Genomic DNA, 15,457 nt, shown 5'->3' with positions numbered 1-15,457 from the left:
GATTCTTGTAGGACTACAACCATCCATCACAGGGTAGTGGGTACAATGGCTGTCTAATGAGTAGGCCTGAGCAACAATGCCACTTTGATATTAATGGTCCTCAGCTCGATATGCGGGTGTATGACTTGTGCCATTCAATCACACATTGCTGAGCTACTCAACTACCCAGCAGGCACTCGTCGTCAGTTGTCCAGACAATCAGCAGCTGAACTACTCAGCAGGCACTCGTCGGCAGTCGAACAGACAATCAGCAGCTGAGCCAGGTACAGGGACATATCCTCTGTGGAGGAAATAAGTTATTGTTATTTTGTAGCAACATTATTTCATAAAAATTGTGCTCTCGAGTTTCAAAAAATGCAAAATAATGAAATTGACAGGTTTTTTTATAATTATTGCATTTGATTTAGGATCTATTATGGTTATTGGTCAAGTCCAGTATTTAGCATCATTTTCATGTCCTCCTAAATTGCTAGACGAGAAAACAATTGAAATATTTTATTAAATTACTTTTTCCTAATATAATTGGGTAAAGCTTAATTTCATTTATCATTAGGACCGTTCTAGATTAAGATTAAGCGTTAAACGTTTGATGTATGTAATAAGGATTTGTCAACAACATATGATTTCTTAACACATGGTTTATGTCATTGTTTTATAATGTTTATGTTTGTGTTTATATATTTTTCATTCAGTCAAAATGGTTGAATAAAATAGGTTGTACATTCTCTTGTATCATGTTTATTATATAACTTCTTGATCAGCATTGTACGTGTTATTAAATTTACGGAAAGTAAATAAAAGAAACGTCTTATAACACTTAAAACATATATTTACGCTTATACTGTTACTCACAAGACGGTAAATATACAAAAACGATGGTAAGTGGTGATCGATTTCGATTGGACACTCCAATCATCATCGCAGAAATAGGCGTTCGCCTATTGGGTCTGATGATGATTGGAGTGTCCAATCGAAATCGATCACCACTTACCATCGTTTTTGTATATTTACCGTCTTGTGAGTAACAGTATAAGCGTAAATATATGTTTTAAGTGTTATAAGACGTTTCTTTTATTTACTTTCCGTATGTTTATTATATAATTTAAGGACTTGATAACTGGCGACGAGGATGGGATGTTGAAGCTGTATTGCCAGTAGAGTTGCTTGCATTACCATTGATTTCTTGAGTTGTATTCGAAAGTGAAATGGGTTTCAACTGCCTCAACATAATCTTCAACTTAATGAATACTTCTTCAATGTCCATCTTGTAATTTACTTCTTCATCCAGTTCTGTGTCGTTTATTATTAGTTCTATTTCCTACAAGCTTGTGGCGTCACACACAAATTCTCTGCCCCCTATCACCCTGCAACCAACGGACAAGCAGAGAGATTTGTTCAGACTGTAAAGAAACAGTTAATAGCAATGGAGAATGATGGAGGAGATTTGCACTTCAAAATAAATCACATCCTAATGTCACTAAGGAATGCCACAAATGCTACAGGGTCCTCGGCATATGAACTTATGTTTGGGAGACGAATAAGGACAAGGCTGGATCTTATGAAGAAACCCCAAGATCACACAGAAATGCCCGACGGATGTATAAAAATGAAAAGAGAGTTTCGGGTGGGGGACAGGGTTCAGGTGCGCAATTTCGCAAAAGACGGAAAGTGGAAATTTGGAAACATAAGAAGGAGAGAAGGATTGGTGCATTATCAAATCGAGATGGACGATGGGCAGGTTTGGAGAAGGCACATTAACCACATTCGGCTGTGTAAATTTGAGGGGGAGGATTAATAAGGATTTGTCAACAACATATGATTTCTTAACACATGGTTTATGTCATTGTTTTATAATATTTATGTTTGTGTTTATATATTTTTCATTCAGTCAAAATGGTTGAATAAAATAGGTTGTACATTCTCTTGTATCATGTTTATTATATAATTTAAGGACTTGATAGTATGAGTGTTGCATATCAAATTATTACTACAAGGCGGTAAATCTTAAATCATTGTGTTAATAACACGCGATGTAAAATTAGCCGTTCAAGATCACGGTTCTTCTCAGCCTCTGTGGTTTTAATATCTTAAATTATGTAGTAATTAGGCCACCTAGAAGATATTTTAAGGTTGTTTGTACATTTAAACCTATTTTTTTTTATTTTTACTATTGCTGAGCTTATTACTTACTCTAGAAAAATTATTTTAGACACAACTAGCATTTTAGTTGGAAAGATCAAGCCTCTGATGTAAGGATTACAGTCATTTGAAAATATTGCACTCTAGGCCCTATATCACGGTAAAAATTGCTTAAAGGAAATGGTTCTGCGATAGGAAAATTGTTTAAGAGGGGTTTTGTTTAAAGGTTAGGGGGTTAAATTTGTTTTAGGTTGTATCAACCGATAGACCAGATATAATTGTACAGTAATGAAGCAAAGAGTTGTTTTATCTGTGTAACTAAATACAGTATACAGCTTAATCTTCATCTGTACCTCTGTCTGTACTAGGGGGGTCAGGCAGCGACAAGACATTGGAGCCGAGGCGATGTAAGTGCTGTAACGTTGACTCCGACACACATTAAACTGTCTTTAGTGCTGTTGCTGATGGAAAGAGACAAAAACTGTGGTATCTAGCGGACAAGCAATCGTGCAATCAGTGCTGCGGTGGCTGATCATTGTAGCTAATTGAATAATGTTTACGTCGCAAAGGCTACTGAAAATATCGCCAAGTACTCTTTTCAGTCAAACCTAGTGCAAGTTCGTTTCGTGCTTAGAATAGAGAAAGATTAACAGGACATCAGCTGTCAATTTTACTTTAAAATAGTCCGCTGATTTTTCCGAAGAAAATACAGTAGACCCGAGTGATGAAAGTGGTTCATTATTCAATTCTGTTATATCAACATTATGTTTGTGTATCGCGATCAACCAAATGTCTCTACAATAATATTTAACATTTACAAGCTCGGATAATTGCAATGTGGTGTTGTTGGGTTTTGTAAATATTTATGCAAGTTTATCTCGTCCTACACAATCATGCCAAATTTGATGACAATCGGACCAAGAATTCCTTGAGTTGTTGTGTTGACGGTCGCACACACAAATACAGTATACATACCGTGCACCTTACGGCCATAGACTCTTCCCTACAGCGGAAGAGTACTTTTAAAAACTGAATAATGCTTGATCAACAATACCATTTACACATTGTTATACTCCGACAGTGAACCTGCCTTGAAGTTTCATGTACATCGATACGATTAATATTTAGTTAGCATTTATGGTGTATTGGCTACTAAGATTACCCTATCGAATATATTATATACCTATATAGAACATAGGTATATAATTGTAGATAAAAATGTTACAACATTTTTATTGTCTAATTTCACTGTCCGTAGTGTTGTTGTCTTTAAAGGCTTTCATTATGACTTATTTATTTCAGGCAGTAATACCTCCCTTTTACCACATTATTTGTGTGTCAAGCTGTGCATACAGCAAATCGACAGAGGTCGATGAGTCGTCACATGTTATATTTGCATTCGTGTTCAAACTACATAATCACAATCATAGTAGTATGGCGGTGCCTAATATACCAAAATATATTATGAGCAATGGATTGTATCTGTGTTTAAAATATTTCTAGTAAAGGGACTGACAAGGAATCATTATAACTTTTTAAGGGGCTACTTTCCAAATTTCTGTATGATCATACTTGGCCGTAACATAATATTATTCTGTCTAACTGGTAATCGGTTGTATTTTGTTGTCCTTTTTGATTTTGTTGTTATTCGTATCATATTGACTAAATAAGCAAAACCAAAAACTATTGATTGGGGGATATAATTAATTGAATCGGGAAAACAACCATTGACCAAAATACTTTCGCCATAAAATTTATTTTTCCAATCAGGTGAAAATTTCTTCCGTTTCGAATTAATCATCCATTACAAAATATGTCGCTGTTTTACTAGAGAACTACTTAGAACTACTTAGAGAATTTACTAAAAAGGAGTAAGTAAAATTTCTAATTACAAAATTAATTAAGTATTTCGCTAAATTTGACGTGATTTTAAAACTACGGCAAACTGGACGTTTTATAGGCCTATTTTTTTCTGTATAAACGTTATCATAGTGGTTTAGCATAGACGATGGTCATGGTAGGTCAGTGCATGAGACGGCACGTAGCTCCAGCTGACTGCACCATTGTTGCTAAAGGAGGCGTGAAGAAGAAGAACATGGCGGCGGCGGTATAAGTACAGCAGAGACCCGCTAGAGCGCACAGTGCCCGCTGCTCTGTGCATTATATACATCGCAGCTTTACTCCAGTATTTATAATGGTGAGTCCGAGAAAAATAAACAATAATTGTAAAACAATTGAATGTAAAAATATGTTTTGTAATTATGTATTAATGTATTCTATTACCCATAAATATTCTGTAAAAAGTCTTTATTACATTTGGAATTGATAATTAATTATGATATTTCTTGGATCTCAACCATGGGAACTGAATCGGCGAAAAAATGTTATTTTTGTTGGAGATAATGGTTTTAAAACTATGTTTTTATTGCATTATATTATGCTGTGTAAGGACATTAGAGAATCATTAAACCGCCATAGTTGAGCTGCTCTTAAAACTTCAATTTGTTTTTATTATACACAGTTTGTTCATTCCATACTTTATCCATCCAAATTTTAGATATAATTTTTTGCGGAAATGGTTTATTCCAAAACAGGAACCACTACGTGTTAAAGTGAGGTAAACTCTTCTTAAATAATAAATTTAAAATTAAAAGTTTTCTTTGTAAACTAGCCAATATAAATATAATATTTTTTAATTTTTATTCATAAAAGTTAATCTTAACTACTTAATTTCTCAAATTAATATTACTAAATTAACTGAAATATAAAATAGACACAAAAAATCCTCGCGGTATGGACCCGTTTTCCATTAACTACTTAATTCTAAGTTTATCTAATACATGTTTGATTTACAGTTATTTTTTTAAATGAACACTGAAGTACTTACTATATGTTTACTTTTATAATAATTAATTTATAATTTTGCTAAATAAACTTTTGAGTAGTGATGAAAACAGCATAAGATACTCTCTGTGTTATATTACTCATTTTAATTAGTATTTAATTACTCATTTTAATTTTAATTTAACTCATGTTCGATTATTTCACAATTTTTGAATCGGTGGTCAATGTAGGCATATTGGCTGTGTTTCTTTTTAAATTTTAAATTAGTTTATTGTCCTTATTTTGGAACCTATTTTAATTTATAAAGGGATCCTGCACATCTACAGGAAAATATCTTTCATTTGGTACCAACCGCGTTTAATTCGGCCCATTAGTATGGCCAGATTAGCTGTCATAGGGTTTGCAAAAGTTTTTCGGTATATAAGATTAATAAAATGGTGTACTTGTCTAATAACACTTAAAATGTAGACACATGGGCGGAGTTAACTAACATCTCGTATGTGTTTATAATAATCAGATAGATATTCTATTTATTCCATATTATATTCTATTTTCAAGCGAGTTCGTTAACAGACCCAGATTCCATTTTTTGTTGGGCTATCAATTAATGATTCTTTCTAACAACAGGTAAACATTAGGTAATAACAAGGACCAGGGTTCGGTCGTTCACTAACAAAAACGTCAATAAATGCCGCTGGCGTAGATAAACATTATAATAACAAATAGAGTAGAATTGGGTCTATCAAAAACATAACTAAATAAATAACCCAGCAATAATTTACTCTAAGAATTCAAGTAAAAGTTTCATAAGTCAATAGAAATATTCATTTGTAAATATCTACGTAACCAGTTATTGAGTTGGAACAGAGTTTTTATAAGTAAACCACTCAGCTTATTAAGCAAACAAACGTGTAAATTGACTGGAGTAATTTGGTGAAATATGTTCTTGGATACAAACTATTCTATTTAATATTAGTTCAATATTAACACTATTATTAATTGTCTACAAGACCGATGGAGTGTGTATTATACATTACGTAGTGTACATGTGTTTTACGCGCATTGAATCAACGAAATATGAACAGCACTTTTCTGCCTGTAGCCGATGACAAAGTTTGCAGATTCTTAGAACGGCAAACCCTTAAATTTAAAAACATGAAAAATGTCTACTCCGTACATCAGGCGATGTCGCTGGAAGGGTTGGTAAAATATCATCTTGGAGACTATGTCTGTTTGGCAAACCCGCAGCCATTTCTCAGGTTCGCCGCACGCGACTTTCGACTTATACCAGAGCAAAGCTAATGTTTGTTACAACTTTGATTGTATTACTCCTAAAGTTGTTAAGTGGAAGCAGAAACATTTACTTAGTTACTTCTCGTCAGTTTATATGCGCCACAATGACATAAAGATGAATATGAATAATTTCAATCACTGGTATTTAATAAAAATACTTTTGTACTCATTCTACCAAGAGTACATGAATAAAGTATTGTTTTCTTCCAAATTTCAGAGTTTGATTGAAAGTATCTGATACGCGCTCCCCTGAACCTAAAAAGTGCTTTTGGAAATGATGTTAGTGTGTGAGGAGGGTTGTGTACGAAGCTACAGATTACACCTGTGGTCCGATTTTGATTATATTTGTACCAATCCTTGATATCTCCCGTAGTTTATTTTAATTTTGAAATATTTTAGTGGCAATTTTCTCATAAAGCCCATAAAGTAACAGAAAATCGGATTTTCACAAAGCAGCACAAACGATTTTGATTAAAATTGTATTTGTATTTGTGATGAGTCACTTAAACTCTAAAAGAATGGCACAACCCCCAATTCCGTAATAAAATAGATGGAAAAGTGATTGCAAATTTTGTGATTTTACCCATAAAATAGCATAGTCTCTTCCGCCGCTTATTCCATTATAAGGGTTGTTGACAAGCCAATGGGAGAAAGTATGTGTCAGATTGCTGATATCGTTTATTTAAATATTTATATTATACTAAATGTCTAGTCGCGGCGAGTTTCATTCAGTGTACTAAATTATTTGTTCTTTTAAGCTCTAAAAAATGTTATAGGTAGAAATTGCGAAATTTTATGTTTTGGATGTAAAAATTATAATATCGCTCAGGGTGACACTACCTGTGCTATTAATCGATAAATCAATCAGTCGATAGTTTTGAAACCTAAAAAGGTTAATGAATTAAACTGAGTTAAGTTAAACATGAATAGTAACTCAAACTTTATAAAAATACATGGCAAAGACGTAAATCATAAAGATATAACGCCTCCAAAAAGAGGAGTATTTTATCTTGAATAAAATGAGTATAAAACATATATCGTAGATTATTGTACATTGGACGTCGTATTTATGCATTTTAGCCTTGATCAAAGGAACTGTGAGCGGACCAATATAAATACTACCAAACACATTTGAACATGTTTAGCTAGTGTTTATATATTTTAAACATTTGCAATACAAAGGACGAAATTACACCCAATACATAATTCAAATACGTAATGTACTGTAAACAATACTGAAAGTAGACCCTAACTTATTATGTTATTAGGAATGATAAAAATGTTTGGCACTTACCGGTATCAGTTCCAACGAGTTATTATTACACATTTAAAGTGTGCTTCATGGAGAACAATTATGCGTTTAGATATGAAATACTCGTATAAAGTACCTCACGACCTATGCCGATCAGTGGGCCAGCCACAATCGATATACTGTAATTACACCTCATGACATCCTGCAAATAGAACGATGAACTAGTTTTAATTTTTTATTTAGATAAGTGCATCAATTAACAGCAATTACAAAGTGAGTTCAAATGCATTTAATATTTTATTCGCCTTTTTATTACAATTTTACTATAAACAATTAAAACATCTTTTACGATCTTAAAGATGATATTTCTATGATTGTTTGAACTATGCTGAACTGTGTCATACGTCTAACCCATTTAAATTATATTATTGTCATTTAATTCTGGTGTAGATATTCATAGGCCGTTTGCAAAAGGTGGAGTCAAGGTTCATACAAACAATATTGTATGCACACTATATTAAAAAAACTACTTCATTAACTAAAATCTGTTAGGTTACAATATTTAGATTTTTTTATTCGCAATAAGTATTTTCGTTGATTATTTTAAAAATGAGGATACAAAAATAGTAATTATAAAACACTACGTTGACCGATTATTTTTTACAGTACTTTATGGATGTTTTACTCAACCACCAATTCAATGTCGCTTACCCTTAAAATCCAACAATACTATTTTAAAATCAAATTATGATTTTGACATTGAATTTTAAAATCAGATAAAATATAAATAAACTAGGATTGATTTACAAGCATTCCTGAGTCTTTTGCTGCTTTAAGCACATTTCAAGTTAGAACTAAAACTGTTAAATGCTTAATAACTGAAACTTAATTACTAAAATGCTGACTTTACTAAAAAAAAAAATTATATTCTAATTAAAACATATTTATTGATGTGTTAATGCTAAACAACGTCCAGCGCATTCTTTACTGTATGGTTAACTTTCCGATGAGATTATAACCACATCACGACGTGACGAACTTTCCTATGAAAACCACTACAACACGAGTTAATTAACTAAACAAATTATTCTAACTATCGTAGTTCTGTCTATTTTACTGTGATTATCGCTGCAACAATGGCTCAAGTCGTGGTCAGCTGATCTCTGTCTATCGTCTGCAGATCAGCTGATGAACGTGTATATTACCCAGCTGGTCACATTCCTTCATACAGAGTGGCCCTGTCTGTGCTTGACGTCACCACTCATATATCATTTGCCACACGACCAGTCGTAAATTAGGATCATGTATTTATCTCTCCCAATAAAATAGGATTAAGTCTGTATCAAAGAAGATGTTCATATTTACTTTGGACTACTTACTTTGAGTCATTACTAAGAGATTATTTAAATTTCGTTTGAAATACATCACGTATATGTATTTATGCTGCTCTAAACAGCGGGCGGCAACTTTTGACGAGCACAATTCTCTATGCTGGACTTCCAGCAAGGATCTTATTATATCGCTACTGATTATAGCGTTGGCGACGATAGCCGAGGTATGTACAGTTATTTTAGAGGCTCAACTGAGTTATCATTATATTGCGATGTTTAAAGTTAAATTTCAATATTTATTTCCAACTCATGGCCTTGGCCCTAAAAGTTTTATTAACTACTCTACCCTAGCTTTCAATGGTTATAAATGAAGTTGGTTTATAAATTGAATTATATTGTACGTAGAAGAGTAGCTAAGCAAGTGGTAATATTTCGTAATGACCAGTTGCTGGTTGGAGACGAGGTAAGAACCAGAGCATAAACCGCCGTTACTGCAGTAGGCCTACCACACTCGCTTGCGTGGCAACACTAATGTACAACCTAACAATTACTTGTTTGCATTGTTTAAACGATCTTCATCACGATGTAGAGCCATAAAGACATTAGTATACAGTACATTATAGTTGACTCTGCGATAAAAGTCAGCAAAACTTAAACTATAAATGTAGTAAATATGATGGAAAACATGAACCGTTACTTTGACTATGTTTGTTATATGTCTTCAAATATTATTTTGTAATGTTTTAATCGACTATTTGGTGGTGAAGTAGATATATGTGGAACAGCTGTCGAGTCTTTTTATAAAAACAGAATATAGTCACATAATGTGCTGGTGCCTAAGCCGTTCCATCAGTTTGGCTTGCTAAAAGATTTCGTGTATTCGACGGAAATAAGTAGTTTACATCAGCACAATCTGTCAGTGGCTCATATCAACGATGATGATTTTGATTTCAAACTGGTGACAAATTAAAAATAGGGATTAAATATCTTATAGGTTAAAACCTTAAAATTATTACTATCTTACCCTAAAACCTTACATCTACCTCCAAGAAATGTGAAAGTATTGTTGAAGACTTTTTCCCCTTGACCTGTATTTATCGTATGTTATTATTTTTTTCTGTTTACTTTAACAATACATTGTTTTTCTTGCTCATGTTAACATGGTGTTTTTTTATGATTAAAATATTTTTTACATTTCCCAATCCAACGACTATAGTATGGATAATGCAGAGTAAAGTGTAAACCTATGTTTGTAAACTTCCATTATAAAAGTTAACATTTTGAAGGATACTCATGTTACCAAGTCATGCTAAACTCGTAACGGCAGCTATAATAAATTACTATAGCTCGTTGAGATACTATAGAACAATTTTAAAAAGTTTCTTTCAATTATTAATGTTGCATTTTGTAATATTGTAGCTTAAAACGGTAATCGATAGATAATATTTTTGCAAAGAAATCATGGCAACATTATGATCAATATTCGATTAAAAACATGACTTCGTATAAAATAAAATAAATCAAACCTCCTATCTAGTTAGCTTTTGTTATTGCAAAATTACAGGATACTGTTAAATTTTACCAAACGGTAACTACATCGTGTTTCGATCACTTTTATAAAATAGCACCCCTGCCACAGCAAATCAGCAGACTAAGCGAACTTCCATTTGCCTGATTTTATTTTCACTTAAATATATTTAAATAATATTAGGTTTAATGATGGTTTGCTGCTACAGGGAGAGTAATTTGCTCTTTAGTAAAATATTAAGTAAATTTGTCACGTTTGGTCAAAATATACCAATAAATAAGCAAACTACAACAGTTTACAAATAGTCCATAAAAATAACATGAGAATTTTAAGTTAGAAATATTTTTGAATTTTCTCCGTAACCAATAACCGTACAAAACACGTCTAAATCATATTTGTTTTCCAAGCTCTTCAAACTAGTTAGAGAAAAATTAAACAAATCTTATTTCAAATTTTTATTCCATACCCCATGAAACCCCGTTCCCATGGTCCGATCTTACTGGTTGGCGAACTCGTCCAAGCTTATTCCGTCTTACACCTTCAAGCCAAATTTCATCAAAATCGGACAAAAATTACTCAATTTATCGCGTTCACGGACATTTAATCGAATAGTGTTTTTAGTCTCTGGAGATATCAAAATGAAAAAAGTAAATCGGTCCCGGGCCTAGGTCTTTCCATGCCACCAAAGGTATTAGCCACTTCCCTAAAGGGAAATTCGCTAAAAACGGTGGATTTACCATGTCAAATTGAATATTACAAAGGTTAGTGTTCTAAGATTACATCCTCTACATATTAATTACATCACCAAACATCTAAACCTGTAATTTTGGATCGAACAAATGATAACTCAGGTTGGGTGGATGTCTTGGCAGATTGCGTCCGGTGATTGTAGTACATGAAGGAAGCGAGCCTCATCGAGGATATTGGTTACACCTAGTGTCATTATAGCAGGACACGTGCTTGTATCCGGTACGAAGGACCATGTGTGACACTTGAGTCACTAATTACTTTCTTGTAGTTTAGGGGATGACTAAACTGCTTCGAGGTTTAGCTGTAAACTACTTTCTTGGTAATCTTGTTTCTAGGGTTCTAACAGTGACGTGTTGTAGTAGGTTACCTCTTAGACTCGTTACTTACAACTACTTGTTAAACACTTACCACACAATGTGTAGCACTCTACACGAACGTTTTGTAACGTCTGTAAAACTCCCATATCGATTATCATACAACTTTTGATTTAAGATTTGGTTTATAAATTCAGTGATAATTTTTGTGTCGATGCAAAATAAATTATGATTCCAAATAGTCAAATCGAACTATAAAAATCGTTTCGTATTGAATTCAGTGCTTCTTCAGCCTGGTCTTCGTCTCTTTGGCTATTTCATCAGGCCACCAGAGATAACGCAAGTTGAAAAATATTTAATGTAATACACTTCCGTTAATTTTTAATCACATGTAATATTGAAAAAATAGCTACCTCTCCAGAGAGCTAAGTCGGTAAGATATTAAAATTGGTCCATCAAACATTTATATAATGTAAAACAGTTATAATAGTCCTTCCGGTACACCAGAGGCCAGGTCCTATAGCAGGCAGCACAACGTCGGTCTCGGGTCATGCTCTGTAGTTGTTGTAATTGTGACACTACGTATTTCTCCGATTCGCGACGCTTTCTTCGATTTTTGCGTCGTTTTCCTACGCGGAAGCTGTTTTCTTTTCTGTGAAGATTTCTTACAGTCGATCTATTTCATGGTTGAAGTTTATTGTAAAATAAATAGTTTTATTCCTGTTCATTACCTCTGAAGTTTGGCTTAAATTACACAAGAAAACTTCGTCATGATACCTTTTAGTGTTTTGCATGAAATTATAGGGACGCCTACAATCAATATGTTCAGATAATTTACCGTAAATATGCATGTAATGGAGAGATCCTTCTTGCAACCTTTTGAGATATATTTTCTTATCATTTTTCGTCCAAATGTTTTGTTTTCATAACTTAATGTACATAGTTTGATATTATAATAAAAAAATAGATAGAGGAAATGAGACATATTTTTGATCCATGTCTTAACATCAATGGCTTGGATTAAAACATTCTTGCAATACTATTGAACATATGAAATTCCGACCCCGTATAAAACTAAGATTCGCAACATCTTTTTTGCTATCAATCTAAACTTCTAAAAATATATCTGAAAAGAAATTAATTCTAGACATTAAATTTGTGAGCTATGTGGGTAGTTTAATTTGCTAGAAGAGATAATCGAGTCATTAAAGTTTGGGAAGACGAATGTGATAAGCTAAACTAATTTTACCTACGCATGTATTTATCCTACAAATGCATTTAAAATGTTCAAATGATCATCAGACAATACTCGTACCAACAGTTGTCTCATAACATTACATTTTATATGTGAACTTAAACACACATATGTCTCCAACAATCATTGAGGTGACTTGCGGAAATTGTGGGGAAGATGGATCTTTTCCTATTTCATCTACGTATCTGTTCTTTGCTAAACAGGTATACTAACTTATAATTTATTGCAAATGTAATACTAAATAACAGTGCACTGTTATATTTACTTTTCCAAACTGTAAATAATAAATTACTCGGTGTAAAGTTGCTCAAGCGAGATCATAACTACTCTGATGGTATTTGTCATTGGATAATCTATTTAACAAAGTTCAACGTTATATATAGTAACAAGACCAGGGTTTGGGCTGTTTCCTAACAAAACATAAAATTGCCACAGGCGTATACTGTATGTACACAAAATAAAAATACAAACACCGGTAAATTAATTAAAATAAACCCAGTTACTACCTAACCACGGTTTGAGCAATAGAAATGCTTCTATATTATAAATTAGAGATGTTTAATTCGTTTAAGTACTTGACGACAATCGTCTTCTGAAATCATAGAGGCTTGGTTATCTCTCTGTCTATTTTCTCCCCAGAGAAAACAATCATTGCTATTACAGACCTTTATCCGGTTGTCAGGGATGATTAGCTTACCTCTCCCGCTGTGGTGTCTGCATTGCAAGGCAATGACAACAATGCAGTTCCGCCTGATGACTGCAGGTGTCGCGGTGGTCGGCCAGACAACACTACTTCTTGCATGACTCCTGTTGTTTGACTGAAAGAAATAGGCCCCTGAATATATGGTTTGACCTAGAAATAATTAGAACACAAATGAAACCATTGTAGTTTGATAGTGAAAAGTATTGTGAATAACATATCAAAAGTCTCCAAAAATATCTTTGGTGGAACACCACTACTTTTCCAAAATGGCGGCCAAATCCAGTAGTTTTTTGCTTTTTATTGAAATTCTGACTTTCCAGTCAATATTGGTGAAAAGCCGTAAATACATTTTATTTTCCTCCTGAAATTACCTTTAAAATGATACCAAATACATGTACGTACAACCAAAAATAAACCCCGCAGAAATAATCAAATATTCCAAATAAAAGTTTTCCAATAAATTAATGTAATAGTCCAAGCAAACTAATAAAACAGACACACGGATCGTATAAAAATTTGCAAGTAAACGTTTTATGGTTTTATTTTTATTTTTGTGGTGTGCAGAGTGACATATCAAAAGTTGCAAAAAATCAGTCAATGGGTAACCCCTAAATTAATTATATAAAATGGCGGCTTTTCCCAATATTGGACAAATTTTGCAAAAAGAGATACCGAATACTTTTTTGCACATTTTTTGAGATATTGACTTGGGACCACCGCCAATATTTATTGGGTCGTTAGTACTGTACTTCATTTTGTTGGGGGACGCGTTTTTGGCTGCCATCTTGGATCCGCCATATTGGACATATATTTTTTTAAAGCAATGATAGTGTTGTGACACATCATTTCAAACCACATTCTTATACTGATTTCAATGCTGAAATCCGTTTTTAAATATATTTTTTCGTTTATAAGATATGTTTAAACGAAAACTCTCCCCCATACATTTCTTATGGACGTTTCGTAGTTTGATAATTTGTTTCAGATTATTTTTCTTATATATCGAGTTCTTATTAACGGTTGCAGTTCGTTCTGGCCTTAAAATATTCAGTATTGTAAGGGCTTCCATTTGAGCTCTTGAGCATTAAAATCAGACGAGTTAAAGACCATCTAAGAACCTTTAGAACAATATCAATTTTAACTTTTTAGAAATAAATTTTTATTAAATATTTATAACTCGGGTTGTTAATACGTCACCAAGTTCTTTCTGGTCTCAAATTACTCAGTAAATGTTTGGCTTTGATTTTATTAATTATTAAACTAAATCTGACAATTTTAAAATGAGTCATGGATCTTAATTTAACATTAAAATGTATTTATTTTTAAATTTGTCTTTTTGGACGTATATCCCCAATTCTAAATCACTCTCAAAACTCTTTATAGTCTTCAATAATTCGTAACATTATTTACTTTTATTTTAGCTATGGATTACTTAGAATCATGAAGATTCATGACTCATTTTAAATTTTTCAGGTTTTATTTAGTGATTGATAAAATTAAAGAAAAGCATTTACAGAATAATTTAAGACCGGAAAGAACTTGGCGACTTATTAACAACCCGAGTTATAACTCTTTTAATAAAAATATATTTCTAAAAAGTTAAAATTGATATTGTTCTGAGGTTTGTAGCTGGTCTTTAACTCGTCTGATTTTAATGCTCAAGAGCTCAAATGGAAGCCCTTACAATACTGAATATTTTAAGGCCAGAACGAACTGCAACCGTTAATAAGAACTCGATATAAAAATAATCTGAAACAAATTATCAAACTACGAAACGTCCATAAGAAATGTATGGGGGGAGAGTTTTCGTTTGAACATATCTTCTAAACTAAAAAAATATATTTAAAAACGGATTTCGGCATTGAAACCAGTGTAAAAATGTAGTTTGAAATGATATGTCACAATACTATCATTAGATTAAAAAATATATATATATATGTCCAATATGGCGGATCCAAAATGGCGGCCAAAACCGCGTTCCCTATCAAAATGAAGTACTAATGACCTAATAAATATCGGCGGTGGTCCCAAGCCAGTTTCTCAAAAAA

At 32.9% G+C, this 15,457-nt stretch overlaps 1 protein-coding gene across 1 annotated transcript in view; it reads left to right on the top strand.

The window, feature by feature from the left end:
• Window positions 1–4,318: 4,318 nt before the first annotated feature.
• LOC128982749 (tubulin alpha chain, testis-specific-like) overlaps window positions 4,319–15,457 on the top strand; it is a 39,693-nt gene continuing 28,554 nt past the window's right edge. Inside the window, exon 1 of the mRNA XM_054401716.1 lies at window positions 4,319–4,336. Within this exon, the coding sequence (XP_054257691.1) occupies window positions 4,334–4,336 (3 nt within the window). The 5' untranslated portion in view covers window positions 4,319–4,333. The remainder of the gene's footprint in view (window positions 4,337–15,457) is intronic.

Source organism: Macrosteles quadrilineatus, unplaced genomic scaffold (genome assembly GCF_028750875.1).
Source record: "Macrosteles quadrilineatus isolate MER2022 unplaced genomic scaffold, UCM_ALF_1.0 Scaffold_1__1_contigs__length_201487025, whole genome shotgun sequence".
NCBI classification, from domain to species: domain Eukaryota; kingdom Metazoa; phylum Arthropoda; class Insecta; order Hemiptera; family Cicadellidae; genus Macrosteles; species Macrosteles quadrilineatus.
Note: the sequence above shows the minus strand (reverse complement) of the source record. Positions and strands in the feature narration are given on the sequence as shown.